Raw genomic sequence first — 15,836 nt, 5'->3', positions numbered from 1 at the left:
TCCCATTACAAATAATGAAAGAAAATTTAATCCGTTCCAAGCCCCAAATAAACCCGCCTTTTTTAAGCATTTTTTCATTTGCACATTTTTGTCCAGTCACGCACAGCCGAACGCGCAACTGCACCGCGCTGGTCGCATTATTGTGACAGACCCGTCGCTGAAATTTAGAAAATATTTTTAAAGTCCTGCTCTACTTTCCAAAATTTAAGTGGACATCAGCGCGCAGGGAGCTTAATTTTGTCCGATCGCGCAACTGTAACGCACCACCGAACGCGCAACCGTTGCGCGCCGCCAACCGCGCAACTGCACCGCGCTGGTCGCATTATTGTGACAGAGCGGTCGCTAAAATTTTGAAAATATTTTTAAAGTCCTAATGGACTTTCCAAAATTTAAGTGGACTTCAGTGCGCAGGGAGCTTAATTTGGTCCGATCGAGCAACACCAGCGCGCCGGGCGCTCACTGTCGCATTGCTTTAGGATCGTCTTTGTGTTTTAGGATGGCTTTACTGCTCCCACTTGCTTCCTTTGGAGGCATGATTAGAGTTGATGCAATCCTCAGAGTAACAAGAACGTAATAACGAACGGAGTCAGATGGCATGCGGGCCCTCTCGGCTCATCTCGCGAGGTTCGACAACCGAATTTCGTCCGACATCCGAAGCAAAAAAATCTCAAATTTTTTGTTCAAATACCGATTTGTTCGAGAACCAGGACGTTCGAAAACCGAGGCTCCACTGTGCATCAACAATCAATGCGCCTGCGTTTATAATGGACGTCACGGATTTGGGGTGTAACGTCATCAGCCGCTTCGCTGTCCGCGGTGCTGATCTCTAGTCATGTGACCCGTTGCGTTTACTCCACATCCGCCTCCGATCTGTTGAATCCTTTCTCCTCTCTCTTTTCTCCCTTTCGCCATTGAGCCCTCACAAAGGAAACCGCTTTGCTTGTACACTCAATTCAACCGGCAGGCGAGCTATTTTGCCGCAGCTTTTAACCTCTCTTCTCTCAGCATCCCTTTGCATCGCCATTTTTCCACCTCCACCTATCCATCCAAGCATCCACACGACACTGGCCGTAATGGACAGCGACTACTTGGAGAACCCCCTTTACAGCGAGCTCAAGCACTTTTGCAGAAAAGTCCAGGAGGTCTACAACGAGCTGAAAGAGGAACTGACACCCCACCGGGATGAGCGCTTTTACAGGTGCCCCACTTGCGTACGACGGCAAGGCGGTTTTTTTTTAGGATAGTGATGTTATCTATCTATCTATCTATCTATCTATCTATCTATCTATCTATCTATCTATCTATCTATCTATCTATCTATCTATCTATCTATCTATCTATCTATCTATCTATCTATCTATCTATCTATCTATCTATCTATCTATCTATCTATCTATCTATCTATCTATCTATCTATCTATCTATCTATCTATCTATCTATCTATCTATCTATCTATCTATCTATCTATCTATCTATCTATCTATCTATCTATCTATCTATCTATCTATCTATCTATCTAACATTTGATGTTTGCGGCGGGCAAGAACAACAAGAAAACAAAAATCTACATATAATTTACGGCCATTGAAAATGCGTTTTTAAAATGTCAAAATTTAATAGAAAAAACGCAGATAATTATTTTATACAATAATTATATTTAAAATAGCACATAAAACGAAAAGGAATAATGTATCGAATATGTGTATGCGAATCAAAAATCTCAAGCAAAACGCTTACGTTGCAAGCGTTCCTTTCTAGCTCCGCCCTTTTTACATGACGTCACACTACTGTTTTCGCTCAGTTGGCTTCTTCAACACGGATGTAGTCTCACAATCAAAGCGTCTTTTCTTTGGAAAACCGTACAAATGGAGCCGTAAGTGATACGTTGAGTCTTACTAGAAACGTGCCAATTCATAACTATATAGTTAAACTTATGTTTATAAATGACAAGTGCTATAAACTAGTAGTCTTGATGCGCCATATGCTACCGGTAGCACTGTTAATGTCGGGAAGCTAGCTGTGTTGACATAATCGAGTCGTGGATTTTTACAGTCTATTGGCCAATATTAGAGGTCAAATGGCATCTTTTGTGTTTTTGTTTTGTCTCCCTATAGATTGGCGCCTATGCGTCTCTACACTCTGTCCAAAAGACATTTCGTGTTGGTCTTCATGGTGTTTCTCGCTTGTTTCGCCCTCACAGTTTTAATTGGAATTGCAGGTTAAAGCTGTCTGTTATACTCAAAATAATAAATTAATGTGAACTGCTACATATTTAATGGCTTTTTTTTCAATAGGTCCAAAAATTCTTTCGGAGCAGGTGTACAATGGGGATCCGTTTCTTGCAAAAAATGTCTCAGTTAAGGTAAGGTGACAAAGTTTCTAATTAAGTACTGAAGTTTTCTACAGCAGTTCTGCGTGTGGTCAAAGGAACAATAAGAGAAAAAAAACCCAGCAGAGTATTTTATTGTGTTGGTACAGTATATCATCTTTATTTATTTCTAAATTGCAAATTAATGAATTTCTCACTTCTGTATTTTCAGACTGGGCCCTTCAATCTAAAGTCCCCACCTCTGACCACATATCACCAGCAGTTGTGGCTCACCTGCGTGATTCAGGCTCAGCACACTAATGGTAAGAAGATGCAACATTTTGTGACAATTGCTCGCTATTTGGTGTTAAAACACGGCAGCTCCGCTTAACGCATTGTCTTCTGCGGCAGTGGGCGACTTTCAGCAACCTTTTGAAATCATCGTGGAGCTCAAGGGTTCGATGCAGGACGCCAGCATGACACACATCAGCAGCGCACGCAGCAAGTCGCGAACGCTGCACTGCGGCGCCGTGAGTATCAACCGTTCCTTAACCCTCCCACGCCAAAATTAATTTGTCATCACCAGTGTGAACTTGTTCCAGAAATGCGATGAGATCATCGTACTGCATCTGAGCTACCTCGACTACAACCAGTATCAGGTCACGGTCAGCTTCAGAGGCCTTGAAAACATCACGTACGATCTAAAGGTCAACTTTGTGGTAAGATGTGCGCACATTTTTGGAATAACAATATTGTCGACCGTTTGATTAACAAGCAATGCGTGTGTTTTAGTGGAAAACCTACAACCCGACATTTTCCCAAGTGGAGATTTGGTTCCGCTTTGTCTTTGTGGTGTTGACCTTCATGGTGACGGTAAGGGTGTTTTATTTATTTTTTGACAAATGAGGACTATTGTGAGCCAGCAGACATTTCAAGCGTGCCTTTACTTCTTTTTACTTTCAGTGTCTCTTTGCTCACTCGCTGAGAAAATTTTCAATGCGGGACTGGGGCATCGAGCAGAAATGGATGGCCATCCTGTTGCCTCTGCTGCTGCTTTACAATGGTAATTCCTTTTCTAAAATGTGTTAATAACCGATAGGCTGCTTTGAAAATGTCAGCATTTATTTCACTAATGCAACCACAGTACTACTTTGACAAACGTGTGTTGCATTCCAGACCCCTTTTTTCCGCTGTCCTTTCTGGTGAATAGCTGGTTCCCCGGTATGTTGGACACCTTCTTCCAGGCGTTGTTCCTCTGCTCTCTGCTGCTCTTCTGGCTCTGCGTCTTCCACGGCATACGTATTCAGGTGAGTCCCGTGTCATCGCCACACTTGACGGCTTTGCATAGTTGAATAAAATGTGATGCCGCAGGGCGAGCGGAGATGCCTGACCTTCTACCTTCTGAAGTTGATCATCGTGGGCCTTCTGTGGCTCTCGGCTGTCACGCTGGGCATATGGCAGACGTAGGTTTTTATCTGTTTATCTGTCCTAACCCTAACCTTTCATAGTAAAAGAAAAATACCCAACTGATGCTAATTTGAATCTCTGGATGAACAAAAAAAATTAAATAAAATCAGATAACCAATTAATTGTCAGATGATTTAAAAATAGATATCCTTTTTTTTTTTGTCCCTTATCATTTACAACAACAAATGTATGAATTACAGAAAGTATTTCTTTTCTCAATAGGGTCAATGAAGTCCAAGACCCCACCTATCAGTACAAAGTGGACATTCAGAACTTTGAGGTGAGTTCTGTCATAGTCATGATGACACAGTTGAAAGAGTTTTCTGTTTCATCCAAAATGTCATCCTCCCAGGCTATGAAGTTGTTATTCCTGATTATCGTTGTCCTTTACATCCTCTACCTGATCTTCCTGATTGTCAGAGCCTGCTCGGAACTCAAGAACATGCCTTACTCAGGTTTCACACCTCTGGCAAAAAACAAACATAAAACGGTTAACCGATGTTCCATTGTATTCATTTTGGGTTTGACTTGTTTGTAGATCTGCGGCTCAAGTTCTTGACAGCGCTGACGTCTGTGGTGCTCGCTATCAGGTACAAGCGCTCATCAGTCTTTGGATCGGTTCCAAGTCGGTCACACCTCGCTGTGTCTTTTCTGTCCGCAGCTTGGTCATTCTTTACTTAAGGTTCGGTGCCAAAGCGCTCCAGGACAATTTTGTGGCCGAGCTGTCCACTCACTACCAAAACTATATCCTTGCAACTTGAGCGTGATGTGCAAACATTCTTTCCATCCATTTTTGTGTTGATAAGACTTTTTAAATGTTAATGTCACTGTCCTTAACGTTGAGCAATACCGGCCGAGTTTTTGTCCTTCTACGGCCTGCTTAACTTTTACTTGTACACGTTAGCATTTGTGTACTCGCCCTCCAAAAATGCCCTTTATGGTAGGTTATAGATGAAAAAAAAAAATTTCTCATCGGATTGATAATAGGTCGATTGATTGATTTTGGTTTGATTTGTCAAGACTCACAGTTCAAGGATAATCCCGCTTTCTCCATGCTGAATGACTCAGATGATGACGTCATATACGGGTACGTCTGCTCACCTTCCTGGTTTTGGCCAGAAATGTCCAATGTTGATATGAGTTGATTTCCCTTTTGTCTTTTCCAAAGGAGTGAATATGAGGAAATGCCTTTACAAAACGGACGTGCAATTAAAGCTACCGCCAACTTCCAAGATGAGAGCGACAGCGACTGATGTGGTAGATGCAAACTAAACTAAACAAACAAAAAAGCATCATGTTTATGTGTAAATAAGAAATTTTCACAAGTATATTTTTAAAAAAATGACCACTTCTCCAGAAATGTACTATACTGTAAGTCTACTGAAAATGGAAGCATGTTTTTTTTTTGGGGGGGGGTCAAATTGCGAGATTTATTTATCCTTTATGATGAGCACATATTCACTAGAAAGGAGTAATAGGGTCACTCTGAAAAGAAGTGTACAGAAACTAAAATGAGTATATATGGGAAATTATGAAGGAATTGCAAATTTTAGGGATTTTGTTTAGTAAAGACAATCTACATTTTGTACGCATTCTGTTTAACTACTGACACCTGTACTACCGCTGTGGTTGTCGGCGCAAGCTACTGTGTGACATAATAATGACATCACAAGTTAAAAGCAACGACGCTCGTGAACGCTTCATCCGTGTTAGTGCCAAAGCTGCGTTTCCAGGCCACATTTGTTAGAAATCACAGAGGCAGTACCATATTTCTTAGTTTCTGAAAAAAAAGTTTTGTAAATGCACTTTTTTTTTATTTATTTGTTGACATTTTTTACTTTGTTGTACTTATATCTACTGCTGTTCAAGCTTTCCAACATACTGCTGTCTGATCATTTTTGCCTTCATGTGGGTGTGTTAAATACAATACAAATGTTCTTTTCTTCGCCATACAATGCACCGGTATGCCAAACATTTGCCGCCGTTTCCTTTATCCACGTTTACAGGGAGCGCACACGAATATTATCACATGTATTCTAAATGACTCGGTGCCTTTTCCTCACGTCAAAGAGATTAGTGAGCCCCCGTCTTTCAATGTGAATGTAATGTCAGTTTCAAGTGCTGTAACGAGACGGTGGGTCCTGACGTGTTTCAAATAAAAAGAGGGAAAAAAATATCTTTGAAAACAACAATGCACAAATGGCTCATTTTATTCAATGACATACAGACATGCAGTCGACATGACCTAAAACGTTAATCTTCAGATGGCCAAGCCAAAAACGCTGACGATGCAACATATGGACTTGTTCTCCCACTTTACTGCACAGCTTCCTGTTTGAGACAACAAAAGATAAGAACTGCTTAAGATACTAATAAAGTAAAACTATTTACCGTTTGAAAGCTTTTTGGTGGCAAATTTAATTTCTCTGGTCATGTTTAGTATACGTATTGTGCTGTAGTTATTTTCACACGTTTCCTCTTTGTTTCACTCAAACTGCATAATATATATATATATATATATATATATATATATATATATATATATATATATTTTTTTTTTTTTTACCGTCAGTAGCATTGTCCCAGAAGCATGAGCTGGCAGTCTGCAGTCCCGCCCCGTTGTTCTGCATGATGATACAGGTGACTTGAAAGAAGAAAGTCATACAACTGTTATTATGAATTCACGGGACATTAGGAGATGAATACTAACACCAACCGATATATTTAAAAGGCTTTCCGAGCTTGCACAGTTGACTGAGGCACTGCTCCACAATGGAAGTGCTCCACTGGTTTACCCGGATGTGTTGATAGGAGCTCGTGCCGATGGTTGTTTCTATAGACTGCGGTAAAAAAAACACCCAATACTGTACTGTACATCAAGGTGTGATAAGAATTTCCTTTGTTTCATCAGGTAAGGCAATTGAAAACTGTATGATGGTATTATAATTGTTTACCATTTTTTATTAAATACACTCACATTGAATATTGATTAGAATTGTTTTCAAACCATTATAGTACAATATTATGAAAAACATTTCTTTAATATGGCAAAAAATAAATTACACTACGTATGCGTGGCAACCGTAGCCATAGCAACCAAATGTTGCTAAGCAGGCTATCGTTAGCTTGCTAGCTAGTAACAGGATAAGATCATTTATCTATACATGGATATAAATATATTTCAACTTACGTCTTTTACTAGCTTGGTGACATCCTCAACGACAAACGTAGTCTGTAGGCGTGATACATGAGAAAAGTGCTTCAGTCGTAGTCATCGTGCTAGCATTAAATTCAGTGTTGTTTTTAATCGTTTTTTTTTTTTTGCGACTTAATAGCGTCTCAGCCTAAAATGTTCTTTGCACCTACTTACAATTAAGATGGGCATATTAATTACTTACCTCTTCTTCACCTTCCTCCATTTTGGTGCGAACAGCCAAGTGTCTCGGCTATGTCCACATTTTCCGGTTACGTTATTTACACAAAGGTCCCGTCAGAATAAGAGTGTTTCCATGACAACGCACAAACGACCAATCACACCAATCGATGTCGAATTTTGCTGACGCCTTTACCCTTAAGGATGTTGTATACAACTTTTTTAATTCATCCACATTGATAGTAGTTTTTGAAAACAATCTGCTTTTGTATGTATACGTAATTTATATACAGCTGACATGCGTGCACCTGAAACAACGCAAAACACTCCCTAAAACGTCATAAAATCAGCACTAACAGTGCTAAACAATTTGTCATTGCTTGTTCTGTTCCAAAAAAAGTAACACGAGAATATATGTAGTCAATATGGTTTATTATACCAAACATCGTTTTAGTGAGCCAAAAGAGACATACAAAATCAAACTAAAACTGAATATCTGCACCCAATATCAATGATGTCTCATTTCTGCGTGATGGTGAAGGAATTCTGGTCTATGAGCTTTCCAACTCTCTCTTGTAGAGTCTGGACCACTTCAACCAGTATGAAGACATGCGTGTCATCCAGGTCCTTCAGAATGAACTTCTTCCCGAGGGCATTGGTCTCATCCAGGTACAAGAGGAACTGCTTCATGGCCGGGTCGCTTGAAATAAAGGTATAAGACACGTTTAAATGGCTCCAAGAAATAAAACTAATCGACAAGTGAACAGTGGTGTTTGTTTTTTTTTACCATTCGACAAGGACGCCTTTGTGCACGTTGACCATTTTGACAGGTAGATTCGAGACCAGCTGTAGGAAAATAAAATCAGAATCCAGGTAACTGTGAAGTGCCTGATAATTATTTCATGGCCACAATGCTATTGTTAGCCACAACGTGCTATCGTCTAAACTCCCGTTTTCAAAGCGACGTCGATCGTGATATTCCCACGTTCAGTTTAAGGCAACAAATGCGTTTGCATCGACATTAAGTCTATTTATTTTTATTTATAGGATGAAATTTACCAGCCTATAATCTGTTGTTGGTCGACGCTATCTTTGGCTCATGGTGATGACGACATACGGCGAGTGGATAGGGACATGTTCAAACAAATTAATTCTATTGCGCATGCGTTAAGTAAAAATTTCGCGGTTGTGGTATCGTGGGCTTTTGTCCAGCGGCCGTAACCAGGTGTGTCGATGAATTTGTATTATTTTGTACGTCGTCAATGGCGTTTACAATGACTGTTTTTAGACAAATTCGTGGTAGTTTACTATTTATGTTAATATCTGAAATAACAGGTTGAAATTCTCTTTTTTATTAAGTTGTAGATGAGAGTTGACAATGTTCTTTAGCACAGTTAGCGTATGAGCTATTCAGTAGCCTAAAGAAGTGATACGAATAAAACGAGTCGTGATTTAATTTAATTCTAAACACATTTTATTCTCACCAAGAAGAATGAAAATGAAAAACACATTTGAACAGTGCTAGTTGAAGTCATACATCAAAATAGGTCCATCACTAACCAGTCACATGGGAGTATGTGTAAAAAGCGAATGAAATGTTAAATTGTCACGTTGTTTTGAATGCTTAAAGGTTCAGTGTCATGGTTAAAAAATACATAAAAATTGCGTGTTAAATAAGCTACAGGCCTCTGTTGAGAAAATAAAATAAAAGCAGGTGCATATTTTTGAGGGTTATAACGGTCACTTGTGAAATAGGCTTTGAAATCCACTCAGCATTAGTGAGAGACAAGCATCCAGTTTTCTACTTCCACTACTGGCAACTCCTCACTGTTTTCTCATTATAATGTGATTCCAATATTCATGGCGAGGAAAGTCAGGTCGGGTGAAGAGTCGTTCAAGTTTGCTTGGAGTGTGCTGGTGTTAAAAGCAGTTGTCAGCGGCTGATAGAACTGTGCAATGTTTCCTGGATGAACCGGAGGCTGCGCTTGTATAAGAATGAGTCCTTCCTCTCTGGCTTGCAGATGTTGAGATGATCCACGTCCACCTTGATCAAATCTCCAATTCCGATGTCTGGAACCACAAGGTAAAGAGGGGTCAAGTTATGAAATTTGTGTGTATTAGAAAGGTCTGTGGAGTTCTTGCCGACCCATCACTGAGCGGGTTGGAATTTTTTTTAAATTTGTTTAATGAATTTCAAAATTGTATTCAAACTTACTTGCAGACTGTGCTGGCACCACCAGTATCTTGATCATAGGACCAATGTTTGTGGGCAGCGTCTCTGCAAAGCTTAGCACCTTGATATCTTTTTCTTTGGCCATGTTCAAGAAGTTCTCATTCAAGTCGCGTAGTGCCGGAGAGTCTAAAAACATTGTCTTGTGTTATGTGTCAAAAAAACAACAACTGTTTTACCTTTAGGATGACTTTACTCACTGACCTCTGCAAAGCTCTCTGACCTCGATTGACGGGAAAAGCAGATATCGGACATTGACCGAGTATTCCGCCATGAAGGTGCCGTGATGGGGAACGCTATAGAACAAAATGCCCTTGGTGTTCTTGAACAAATCCTTCATATCTGGGTCCTGCGAGGCGTCGATCAGCATTTTTTTCACAAGCAAGCCTGACAGAGAAATGAATTACTGGAGAAGTCCTGTATTATCATTTGAAACATGATTCTACTTCTCCATCATACCTCCCATACTGTGAGCTACCCAGACCACCGGCCGGTCTCCGACGCCCGCCATCTTAAGCTTTTTGAGCAGCTCTCGACTCCTGAAGGCCAGGGACTTTCTGTGGAGAGACAAGTAGATGGTAAAAGAAGATGTCTCTTTGACGAGCCTGGCGGACTTCTGACCTCTGATTCTCGGCAGGACACTTGGCCATCCAGTCGCTCAGATGGCTGTCATATTCCACTGATAGCACTCTCAGATTTGGACAATCAGCAGCTAACCACGTCTGTTGATTAGAGAAGATCAATTTTCCATGTACGTGAAAAGACCTGCCACACGTGAGCAACAGGACACAAGCGATTTGATGTTCTGACTTTTGGCCAGCACTCTGTGTAATCGTCTTTGTCATTCTCATCATGCAAGTCACTTCGGTCCCTCTGGCGCCACGTCTTAAAAGCTGCCCCCAGGATGCCGTGGATGAACAGCACGTCCGCTTTGATTGGCTGGCTGCAATCGTAAGACAAAATAGAGCTGCTTTGGAAAACGCTGGCACAGTTAGAAAGAAGAAGCTCCGAAGTGCTTTCCTACTTGGCACGCGTTTGCGGGTGGAGGACGTAGACGCCGTCTTGGTACTTCTCCTTCACCGTCTCCCTGTCCAAGTTGGCCAGGACGCGAGCCGCGTGGGAGGCTTCTATGACGTGAGGAGACTGCACCATCTCAGCCAGCACCGACAGCCACCCTGGATGTGATTTGGAGGAAACAAATTGTCAGGCAGTCCATAAATGAAGATGTACGAGCCAACGTTTGGTCTACCTGACTGCACGATAGCCTGGTGAACTCTATCATTCAGCGCCAGGTTCCCAATGATTCGCACAATGTTCCTCTGAATATTCTTGGAGTCTCTACGGAGCTGATAAACCCTCTGAAGGAGTGGCAAGCCTCCGTTGGACACAATATGGTCACAATGGCTCCTGACCTGCGGCAAGAAGCATGCTCAGGAGGTTGCAACGTCTTGAAGTGAAGGCTCTCCAGCAGTACCTTGGAGTGCTGCACCAGGGCCTGCAGGCAGAAGGACTCCACCTTTTCCGAGGGAACGGACGTGAGGCTCTGGGCGTAAGGCAGGCCGTTGCCACCGAAACACCATAGTCCACGCTGCAGCAGAACATTGGAAGAAGAGGAACCGGATTGGGACGCAAGGCTCAGCACAGAGGCGCCTTTACCCGTTGCGCCGCTAATGCTTGCGTGCTTTCCCTGAGGGCCAGCGAGGTGAAGTACTGAACGCATTTGTCCACTTCGGACTGCGGCAGGGAGGCGAGCAGCTGCCTCAGGCCATCCTCTGCTGAGAAATCCTGTCAAGCAAATTTGGCCTTTTTCATGTTTAGTCACAAGACTCAGAAAAAACATTGATTCTTACATCATCAAGGTCAGGGAGCGCAGGCGGACGCAGGAAAAATCTCAGATCTGCTTGAGGAGTCCGAGCTAGGCCCACTGCGGTCCTCTGGTCTATCACCTGGGCCGCTGTCTGATACTGGTAGTCTGGATCGATATCAACACCGATCATGTTATTGGATGAGGTCCACGTCATTGAACGCAACACAATGCCAATTTACCGTGCCAGTGGCAATTGTCGGCCAGTTCCCGCACAGCTTTGATTCGAAGCGCACGATTGTCAGACTGCGTCCTTTTCAGAAGGACCCATAAGGCCACCTCATGTGGGTCTGCATCCAAGTTACTGAGCCGTTCTTGGAAAAAAAAAAAGAGATATCAAATAAGTAATGTGGAAAAAAAATTAAAATGACACTACATCTGCCTAGTGACGTTACAGTCTACCAAGACTACATCTAGCCAATTGCAAACCTTGTAAACTTTGCATCGTCCACGGGGCAGCTGTTTTTTTTTTAAAAAAGATACAAAATTTTAATATTTTGACTGAAAACGCGTTAATCTATATTAAATACAAACTGTTGTGGTTGGAGTTTATATATGGTTCATATATTGAGCTCCAACTACCGTATTTATTCAAATTATCGCCCAGGGCAATAATTAGAGAAGGTTTATGTCCAACAGGGGGGGGCGGGCGATTAATAGTGAACACTTTTTGTCCGATCGCCAAGGGGCATTAAAATGGGCGATAATATGTATATTTTCCTTATGTAGTATGCAATACCTGCATCTCACTGTTGTTCTTAACACTAGAACAGCGGCTGTTTTGATCCACCTCTAACAACGGGGTGCGTCATTGATGCTCCATCGATGCGACACGTTACCGTCGCACATCACATGTTGCGCACGTCATGTTATCGCAATCGTCTTGTTCGAGCGCACGTCCTGATAACGTAATTGTGTGAGGATATTGTAGCGGAGTGACGAGTGTAATTGTATCATAATTTATGGAGAAAACCAATTTAAAAGGGACATTCGACGTACTGTCAAATCAGTCATATTTAAACTTGCGCAATGACGTCGGCATGCGGTCGCGGAGGAAAACGTAAGTTTTGGGGGGAATTTTTAGCAGCATGGGTGATAATTAGAGGTATCAATGTTTTTTTATTTTTGTCATCACTAAGACACACTGGGCGATTATTAGAATATGGGCGATAATTAGAATAAATATGGTATTTGTAATCAATGAACCAGTTTCTTACCATCTAATGTTCGCAGCAGAAGCCGCGAAAATATTTCTAAAAAGCGTCTTGCTGCTTTGTGAAGTTCCCTTCTTGTCTTGTGTGTGAGCCCTGGAAAACATACATGAACAAAGGGGAAGCTACTTTAATAGTTTAAATAAAAGCGTTTATTTATGACTGCCAGCTGCTAAGTGGTGAGAGAAGGTAGGCTCGCTTCCTCTGACATACCTTGACCAGAGGAAGTGAGAGAACAGAAAGGAAATAGCGATGAGCTAAGATGTCACTGAGCACCTGGACAAACTAACAACTTTGTGCCCCCCAAAAAGAGCCTGTCAGCATTTTTGCCAGATGTAATTCCTTTACTCAGCAGACAAAGATCTCTCAGTTTAGGAAATTTCATTCTTTAAAAATGATCAATTGTTCTACCTGCATTGAGGTTCTCCTTTTCATCAGAGGGATTAGGTCGCAGGTAGATGTAAGACTTGTACTTCTCCTGAAGAATCGCATTGGTATCAATAGTCACTGCCTTGTCCAGGGCCATCACCTCGTACGTGATGAAAAGGCAACCTCTGCAAAATGGAACCATTAGACACAATCCTCCAGAAATCAGGCAACTTTTAAAGACCTACCCAAACACCACAGCTCCTGTTACCTTGGCAACCTTCCCTTGAGGGGGGAAAATATTATTCAATGTTTGCTACACATACATCGGTCAATATAAATATTTTTCAATGGCAACTCACTTAAATCTCTCCATCGCAGCGCTTTGGTCACGCCTGGCAAACTGGCCGTGCTGAGTCTCCTGCATCGGATCAAGCGCAGTGCTGTCGCAGACATCCTCCAGGAACTTGGAGGTGACAAAACAAACAAACACGCCCATTGCACTGTATTAACGACCCGGGCAACAAAAACTATTAATTGTGTCCCGACCTAAATCAACTGCCTGACACACGTACACGAAGCGAAGTTAAACCAAATCGGCTGACAGCGACGACCTTTAAACAGTCAACGCGTCTGACGTAATTAAGTTTAGTCGCGAGGCGAAGTCTGTCTGTTTCCACTCGTTGTGTTAAAAAGCGAAATTGACGAATTTACCGGCAGATTGGTGCTCGAAATAGTCACCGAGTTTTCCCAGCTGATGCGGTGCCCCTGTTGTTGCAAAATATGTCGCACAAATAATACGTCACAACAGGAAACGCCTCCTCCATGAACAGGATTGTAGTTTTCTTTTTGTTCAGTCTTTTCTCTCTGAGTTCAAATATTTAAGCATGTGTCTTTATCATTATATATTGATATTTTAGATTGCATTTGTTAAATAATAATATTTGAAAAACAACAGGACTTTAGATGAAACTAAAAATACTGTAGCTTACATTATATTGTGGCTAAACATTTATAAATACATATATATGTTTATAAAATAAAATGTTACATAGAAACCGCTCTACTGGTCAACACCTCAAACATGTTCAGATGTTCAAAATTGGCAAAACTGTTTATTAAATACCAAGACCATAAACTTATGGTGCACGACATGTTTGTATACATTTTATATGAGCTCGTTAGTGACTTTGCTATGACCAGCATTTTTACACATGAACAGCATTTTCCACATTTTGAAGGTCAAATGCACATATATATATATCTTTTGTAAAGCAATAAACTTAGTTAAAAAGTTAAAAACAGTTTCACTTCAATGGTCCCTTCCACCGTTTGTGGTCATACAAATCGTTTCCAGAGCGTCACAAAGCTGTCAGGTTTTCTCTTTCTAGGTATGCGTCTCCTGAAAGGCCCTAATAACGCTTTCATAAGCAGGAGGAGGGGTTTGCGTAGCCTGGAAACCCCTTATGCTGTCCCCCCAAAACGATTGGGGCCTGGGCATGGTGGCAGTCGCGTGGGCTGACCCGGTGGTGGTCGTCAACATGGGCGTGCGGGGCAGCGACCCCTGGCTCCCTTCCTCCGCTTCCCTGGCTATCTGGCTACAGTGGAGGAGTGGGTGGAAAGTGGACGCGCTGAAACTTGACTTGTGACCCAACGGGTCGAGGGGATCCGGGGTGGAGGTCTGACGGTGGAAAGTGAAAGCGGCGCTGATCAGGCTGTTGTTGCTCCGCCGGTCGTGGTTGTTGCTGCTGCCGCTGCGACAGAAGTTCGGGTGGTTTCGAGGGGAGGTGCGAGATTGGCGAGGTGGGGGGCTGCTGGTGATGCGGGCAGAGCCTGCTCTGCGCCGGGACAACCAGGTCAGGAATACGTACACCAGGGCCCCCAAAACCAGGCCCACTGCTACGGAAACGCTGAACGCTATGATCAGGGGGACTGGAAAAGAAAACGTCATTTAGGTCATTGGCTCTTTTCACACCAATTGCCACCTCAAAAAACACACACACCAGCATAATGGCCAAGATTAAAACATCCTTGCATGATTCACAGGTTAAACAAATCAACGTTAGGTGAACTCAAACTTTCAAGGCAACACAGAGCTGCGGACCCCAAACCTCAGAAATGTGAAGCATGATTCTACCCTGCTGCAGTTAAAAATCTTTTTTTTTTTTGCGCCTCCTCTTAAGCCTTCTAGTGCTCTCTGTCCAACAATCACAAACACTCCTTTCCAAAGTCTGATTTATTAGTACTTTACTCTTCAGGACCATTTTGAAAGGGAGTTTATCACATTAGTTTATCCAGTAAACCCCAAACTCTAATCTAATCCTAAACTACACAGTGTTTATATATTTTGTATTTTCATAGGCTGATGCCAACAAACTTTTTCCCCATTGCGACTTCGCTTCACAATTCTCCCGGAGATGGGAGAAAGAACGCCGTGGTTAAATCCATGCTGGATGTCTGCCATGAACAACACATCAGTTTCCTCCATTCACTTCACTTCTGGAAGTTACATTTTGTCAGGTTGCGTACAAAATAATGCATTTGTTTGGATGACTATATTCCATTTGGAATTCCGAAGAGAAAAAGCGGGTCAGTTAGCAGGCGATAAGATAAGACAAAGTTGGAGGAAACTCACCAGCATCAACAGACTGAACAATTTCCATGAAGTAGTTTGTATTGTTTACAGCCATGACTTTGCCTGCCATGTCATGAGAGGAGCAAAAATAAAGACCACTCTTCTACCACCCCCCCACCCCAGTTCGGCTGTCTCTTTTTACGCACGCTAATGAATTTTCCTGTCTGTCTGCAGACCTTCTTTCCTGTTCTTCTCTCCTCCCCTCTCTGCTCACGTCAGCCTCCCTCGGCCCAGAGCCGCTGGTAGACAGGGGGCTGAACTTTTATAGAAGCGTGGGGGGTGGGGGGGGGGACGATGTCACATTTCCTGCTTTTCCCCATGAAACGAGCTTCAGGAGAGGCTTATCTTTGCTGCACAGAAATCCTGGCGTGAGGGAGAGGG

General features: G+C 42.4%; 5 protein-coding genes and 1 long non-coding RNA gene across 9 annotated transcripts; 2 read left to right on the top strand and 4 right to left on the bottom strand.

Annotated features, from left to right (window-relative positions):
• Window positions 1-930: 930 nt before the first annotated feature.
• tmem181 (transmembrane protein 181) lies at window positions 931-5,968 on the top strand. Of its 2 annotated transcripts, none has more exons than XM_088361330.1 (17): window positions 931-1,198; window positions 2,116-2,219; window positions 2,296-2,363; window positions 2,542-2,632; window positions 2,721-2,839; window positions 2,912-3,028; window positions 3,102-3,182; window positions 3,273-3,372; window positions 3,486-3,616; window positions 3,681-3,772; window positions 3,999-4,056; window positions 4,129-4,231; window positions 4,315-4,366; window positions 4,438-4,520; window positions 4,627-4,716; window positions 4,797-4,863; window positions 4,945-5,968. In XM_088361330.1, exons 1-17 carry the CDS (start codon window positions 1,074-1,076, stop codon window positions 5,027-5,029), a joined length of 1,566 nt encoding a protein of 521 aa, XP_088217456.1. In that variant the 5' UTR covers window positions 931-1,073; the 3' UTR covers window positions 5,030-5,968. The 2 variants fall into 2 exon arrangements, with proteins under 2 accessions (XP_088217456.1, XP_088217455.1); XM_088361329.1 differs by lacking the exon at window positions 931-1,198 and adding an exon at window positions 1,741-1,874.
• Window positions 5,953-7,331, bottom strand: dynlt1b (dynein light chain Tctex-type 1b). Its single transcript, XM_088361333.1, has 5 exons — window positions 7,175-7,331; window positions 6,967-7,008; window positions 6,493-6,616; window positions 6,343-6,420; window positions 5,953-6,107 (listed from the first exon to the last, which is right to left on the bottom strand). Exons 1-5 carry the CDS (start codon window positions 7,193-7,195, stop codon window positions 6,037-6,039), a joined length of 336 nt encoding a protein of 111 aa, XP_088217459.1. The 5' UTR covers window positions 7,196-7,331; the 3' UTR covers window positions 5,953-6,036.
• A 233-nt stretch (window positions 7,332-7,564) lies between these two features.
• On the bottom strand, window positions 7,565-8,309 carry gtf2h5 (general transcription factor IIH, polypeptide 5). Its single transcript, XM_088361334.1, has 3 exons — window positions 8,209-8,309; window positions 7,937-7,995; window positions 7,565-7,849 (listed from the first exon to the last, which is right to left on the bottom strand). Exons 2-3 carry the CDS (start codon window positions 7,969-7,971, stop codon window positions 7,669-7,671), a joined length of 216 nt encoding a protein of 71 aa, XP_088217460.1. The 5' UTR covers window positions 7,972-7,995; window positions 8,209-8,309; the 3' UTR covers window positions 7,565-7,668.
• A 5-nt stretch (window positions 8,310-8,314) lies between these two features.
• LOC148381940 (uncharacterized) lies at window positions 8,315-15,553 on the top strand. The gene is made up of 4 exons (XR_015854280.1): window positions 8,315-8,374; window positions 9,171-9,232; window positions 13,202-13,293; window positions 15,182-15,553. It is a non-coding gene; the product is annotated as an uncharacterized LOC148381940 (long non-coding RNA).
• serac1 (serine active site containing 1) lies at window positions 8,601-13,624 on the bottom strand. Of its 3 annotated transcripts, XM_088361320.1 has the most exons (18): window positions 13,535-13,624; window positions 13,183-13,286; window positions 13,069-13,105; window positions 12,866-13,008; window positions 12,461-12,550; window positions 11,673-11,702; window positions 11,426-11,557; window positions 11,230-11,351; window positions 11,036-11,164; window positions 10,854-10,967; window positions 10,629-10,791; window positions 10,404-10,554; window positions 10,190-10,322; window positions 10,001-10,101; window positions 9,839-9,936; window positions 9,584-9,766; window positions 9,365-9,508; window positions 8,601-9,219 (listed from the first exon to the last, which is right to left on the bottom strand). In XM_088361320.1, the coding sequence occupies exons 2-18, from the start codon at window positions 13,274-13,276 to the stop codon at window positions 9,083-9,085; spliced, it is 2,001 nt and encodes a 666-aa protein (XP_088217446.1). In that variant the 5' UTR covers window positions 13,277-13,286; window positions 13,535-13,624; the 3' UTR covers window positions 8,601-9,082. The 3 variants fall into 3 exon arrangements, with proteins under 3 accessions (XP_088217446.1, XP_088217447.1, XP_088217448.1); XM_088361321.1 differs by lacking the exon at window positions 11,673-11,702; XM_088361322.1 differs by lacking the exon at window positions 13,535-13,624 and having other exon boundaries at window positions 13,069-13,100.
• myct1a (myc target 1a) lies at window positions 13,916-15,704 on the bottom strand. Its single transcript, XM_088361332.1, has 2 exons — window positions 15,456-15,704; window positions 13,916-14,752 (listed from the first exon to the last, which is right to left on the bottom strand). The coding sequence occupies exons 1-2, from the start codon at window positions 15,523-15,525 to the stop codon at window positions 14,208-14,210; spliced, it is 615 nt and encodes a 204-aa protein (XP_088217458.1). The 5' UTR covers window positions 15,526-15,704; the 3' UTR covers window positions 13,916-14,207.
• Window positions 15,705-15,836: the final 132 nt, after the last annotated feature.

This window comes from Syngnathus floridae, chromosome 19 (genome assembly GCF_059516105.1).
Source record: "Syngnathus floridae isolate MCC-2025c chromosome 19, RoL_Sflo_1.0, whole genome shotgun sequence".
Classification (NCBI taxonomy): domain Eukaryota; kingdom Metazoa; phylum Chordata; class Actinopteri; order Syngnathiformes; family Syngnathidae; genus Syngnathus; species Syngnathus floridae.
This window is presented reverse-complemented; position numbering and strand designations above follow the sequence as displayed.

What these genes read in the sequence shown, in the direction of transcription:
- gtf2h5 (XM_088361334.1), bottom strand. Translation starts at nt 7,971, where the DNA reads ATGGTCAACGTGCACAAAGGCGTCCTTGTCGAATG. An exon ending in AAAGGCGTCCTTGTCGAATG is followed by an intron (nt 7,850 to 7,936) that starts GTAAAAAAAAAC and finishes CTTTATTTCAAG; the next exon opens with CGACCCGGCCATGAAGCAGT.
- myct1a (XM_088361332.1), bottom strand. Translation starts at nt 15,525, where the DNA reads ATGGCAGGCAAAGTCATGGCTGTAAACAATACAAACTACTTCATGGAA. An exon ending in TGTTCAGTCTGTTGATGCTG is followed by an intron (nt 14,753 to 15,455) that starts GTGAGTTTCCTC and finishes TTTCTTTTCCAG; the next exon opens with TCCCCCTGATCATAGCGTTC.
- dynlt1b (XM_088361333.1), bottom strand. Translation starts at nt 7,195, where the DNA reads ATGGAGGAAGGTGAAGAAGAG. An exon ending in TCACCAAGCTAGTAAAAGAC is followed by an intron (nt 6,617 to 6,966) that starts GTAAGTTGAAAT and finishes TTTTTACCGCAG; the next exon opens with TCTATAGAAACAACCATCGG. An exon ending in CTGGGACAATGCTACTGACG is followed by an intron (nt 6,108 to 6,342) that starts GTAAAAAAAAAA and finishes TGTCTCAAACAG; the next exon opens with GAAGCTGTGCAGTAAAGTGG.
- tmem181 (XM_088361330.1), top strand. Translation starts at nt 1,074, where the DNA reads ATGGACAGCGACTACTTGGAGAACCCCCTTTACAGCGAGCTCAAGCAC. An exon ending in TGGACATTCAGAACTTTGAG is followed by an intron (nt 4,057 to 4,128) that starts GTGAGTTCTGTC and finishes TCATCCTCCCAG; the next exon opens with GCTATGAAGTTGTTATTCCT. An exon ending in GATGATGACGTCATATACGG is followed by an intron (nt 4,864 to 4,944) that starts GTACGTCTGCTC and finishes TCTTTTCCAAAG; the next exon opens with GAGTGAATATGAGGAAATGC.
- serac1 (XM_088361320.1), bottom strand. Translation starts at nt 13,276, where the DNA reads ATGTCTGCGACAGCACTGCGCTTGATCCGATGCAGGAGACTCAGCACG. An exon ending in GGTCAGAGAGCTTTGCAGAG is followed by an intron (nt 9,509 to 9,583) that starts GTCAGTGAGTAA and finishes CAATGTTTTTAG; the next exon opens with ACTCTCCGGCACTACGCGAC. An exon ending in GGTGCCAGCACAGTCTGCAA is followed by an intron (nt 9,220 to 9,364) that starts GTAAGTTTGAAT and finishes TTGTGGTTCCAG; the next exon opens with ACATCGGAATTGGAGATTTG.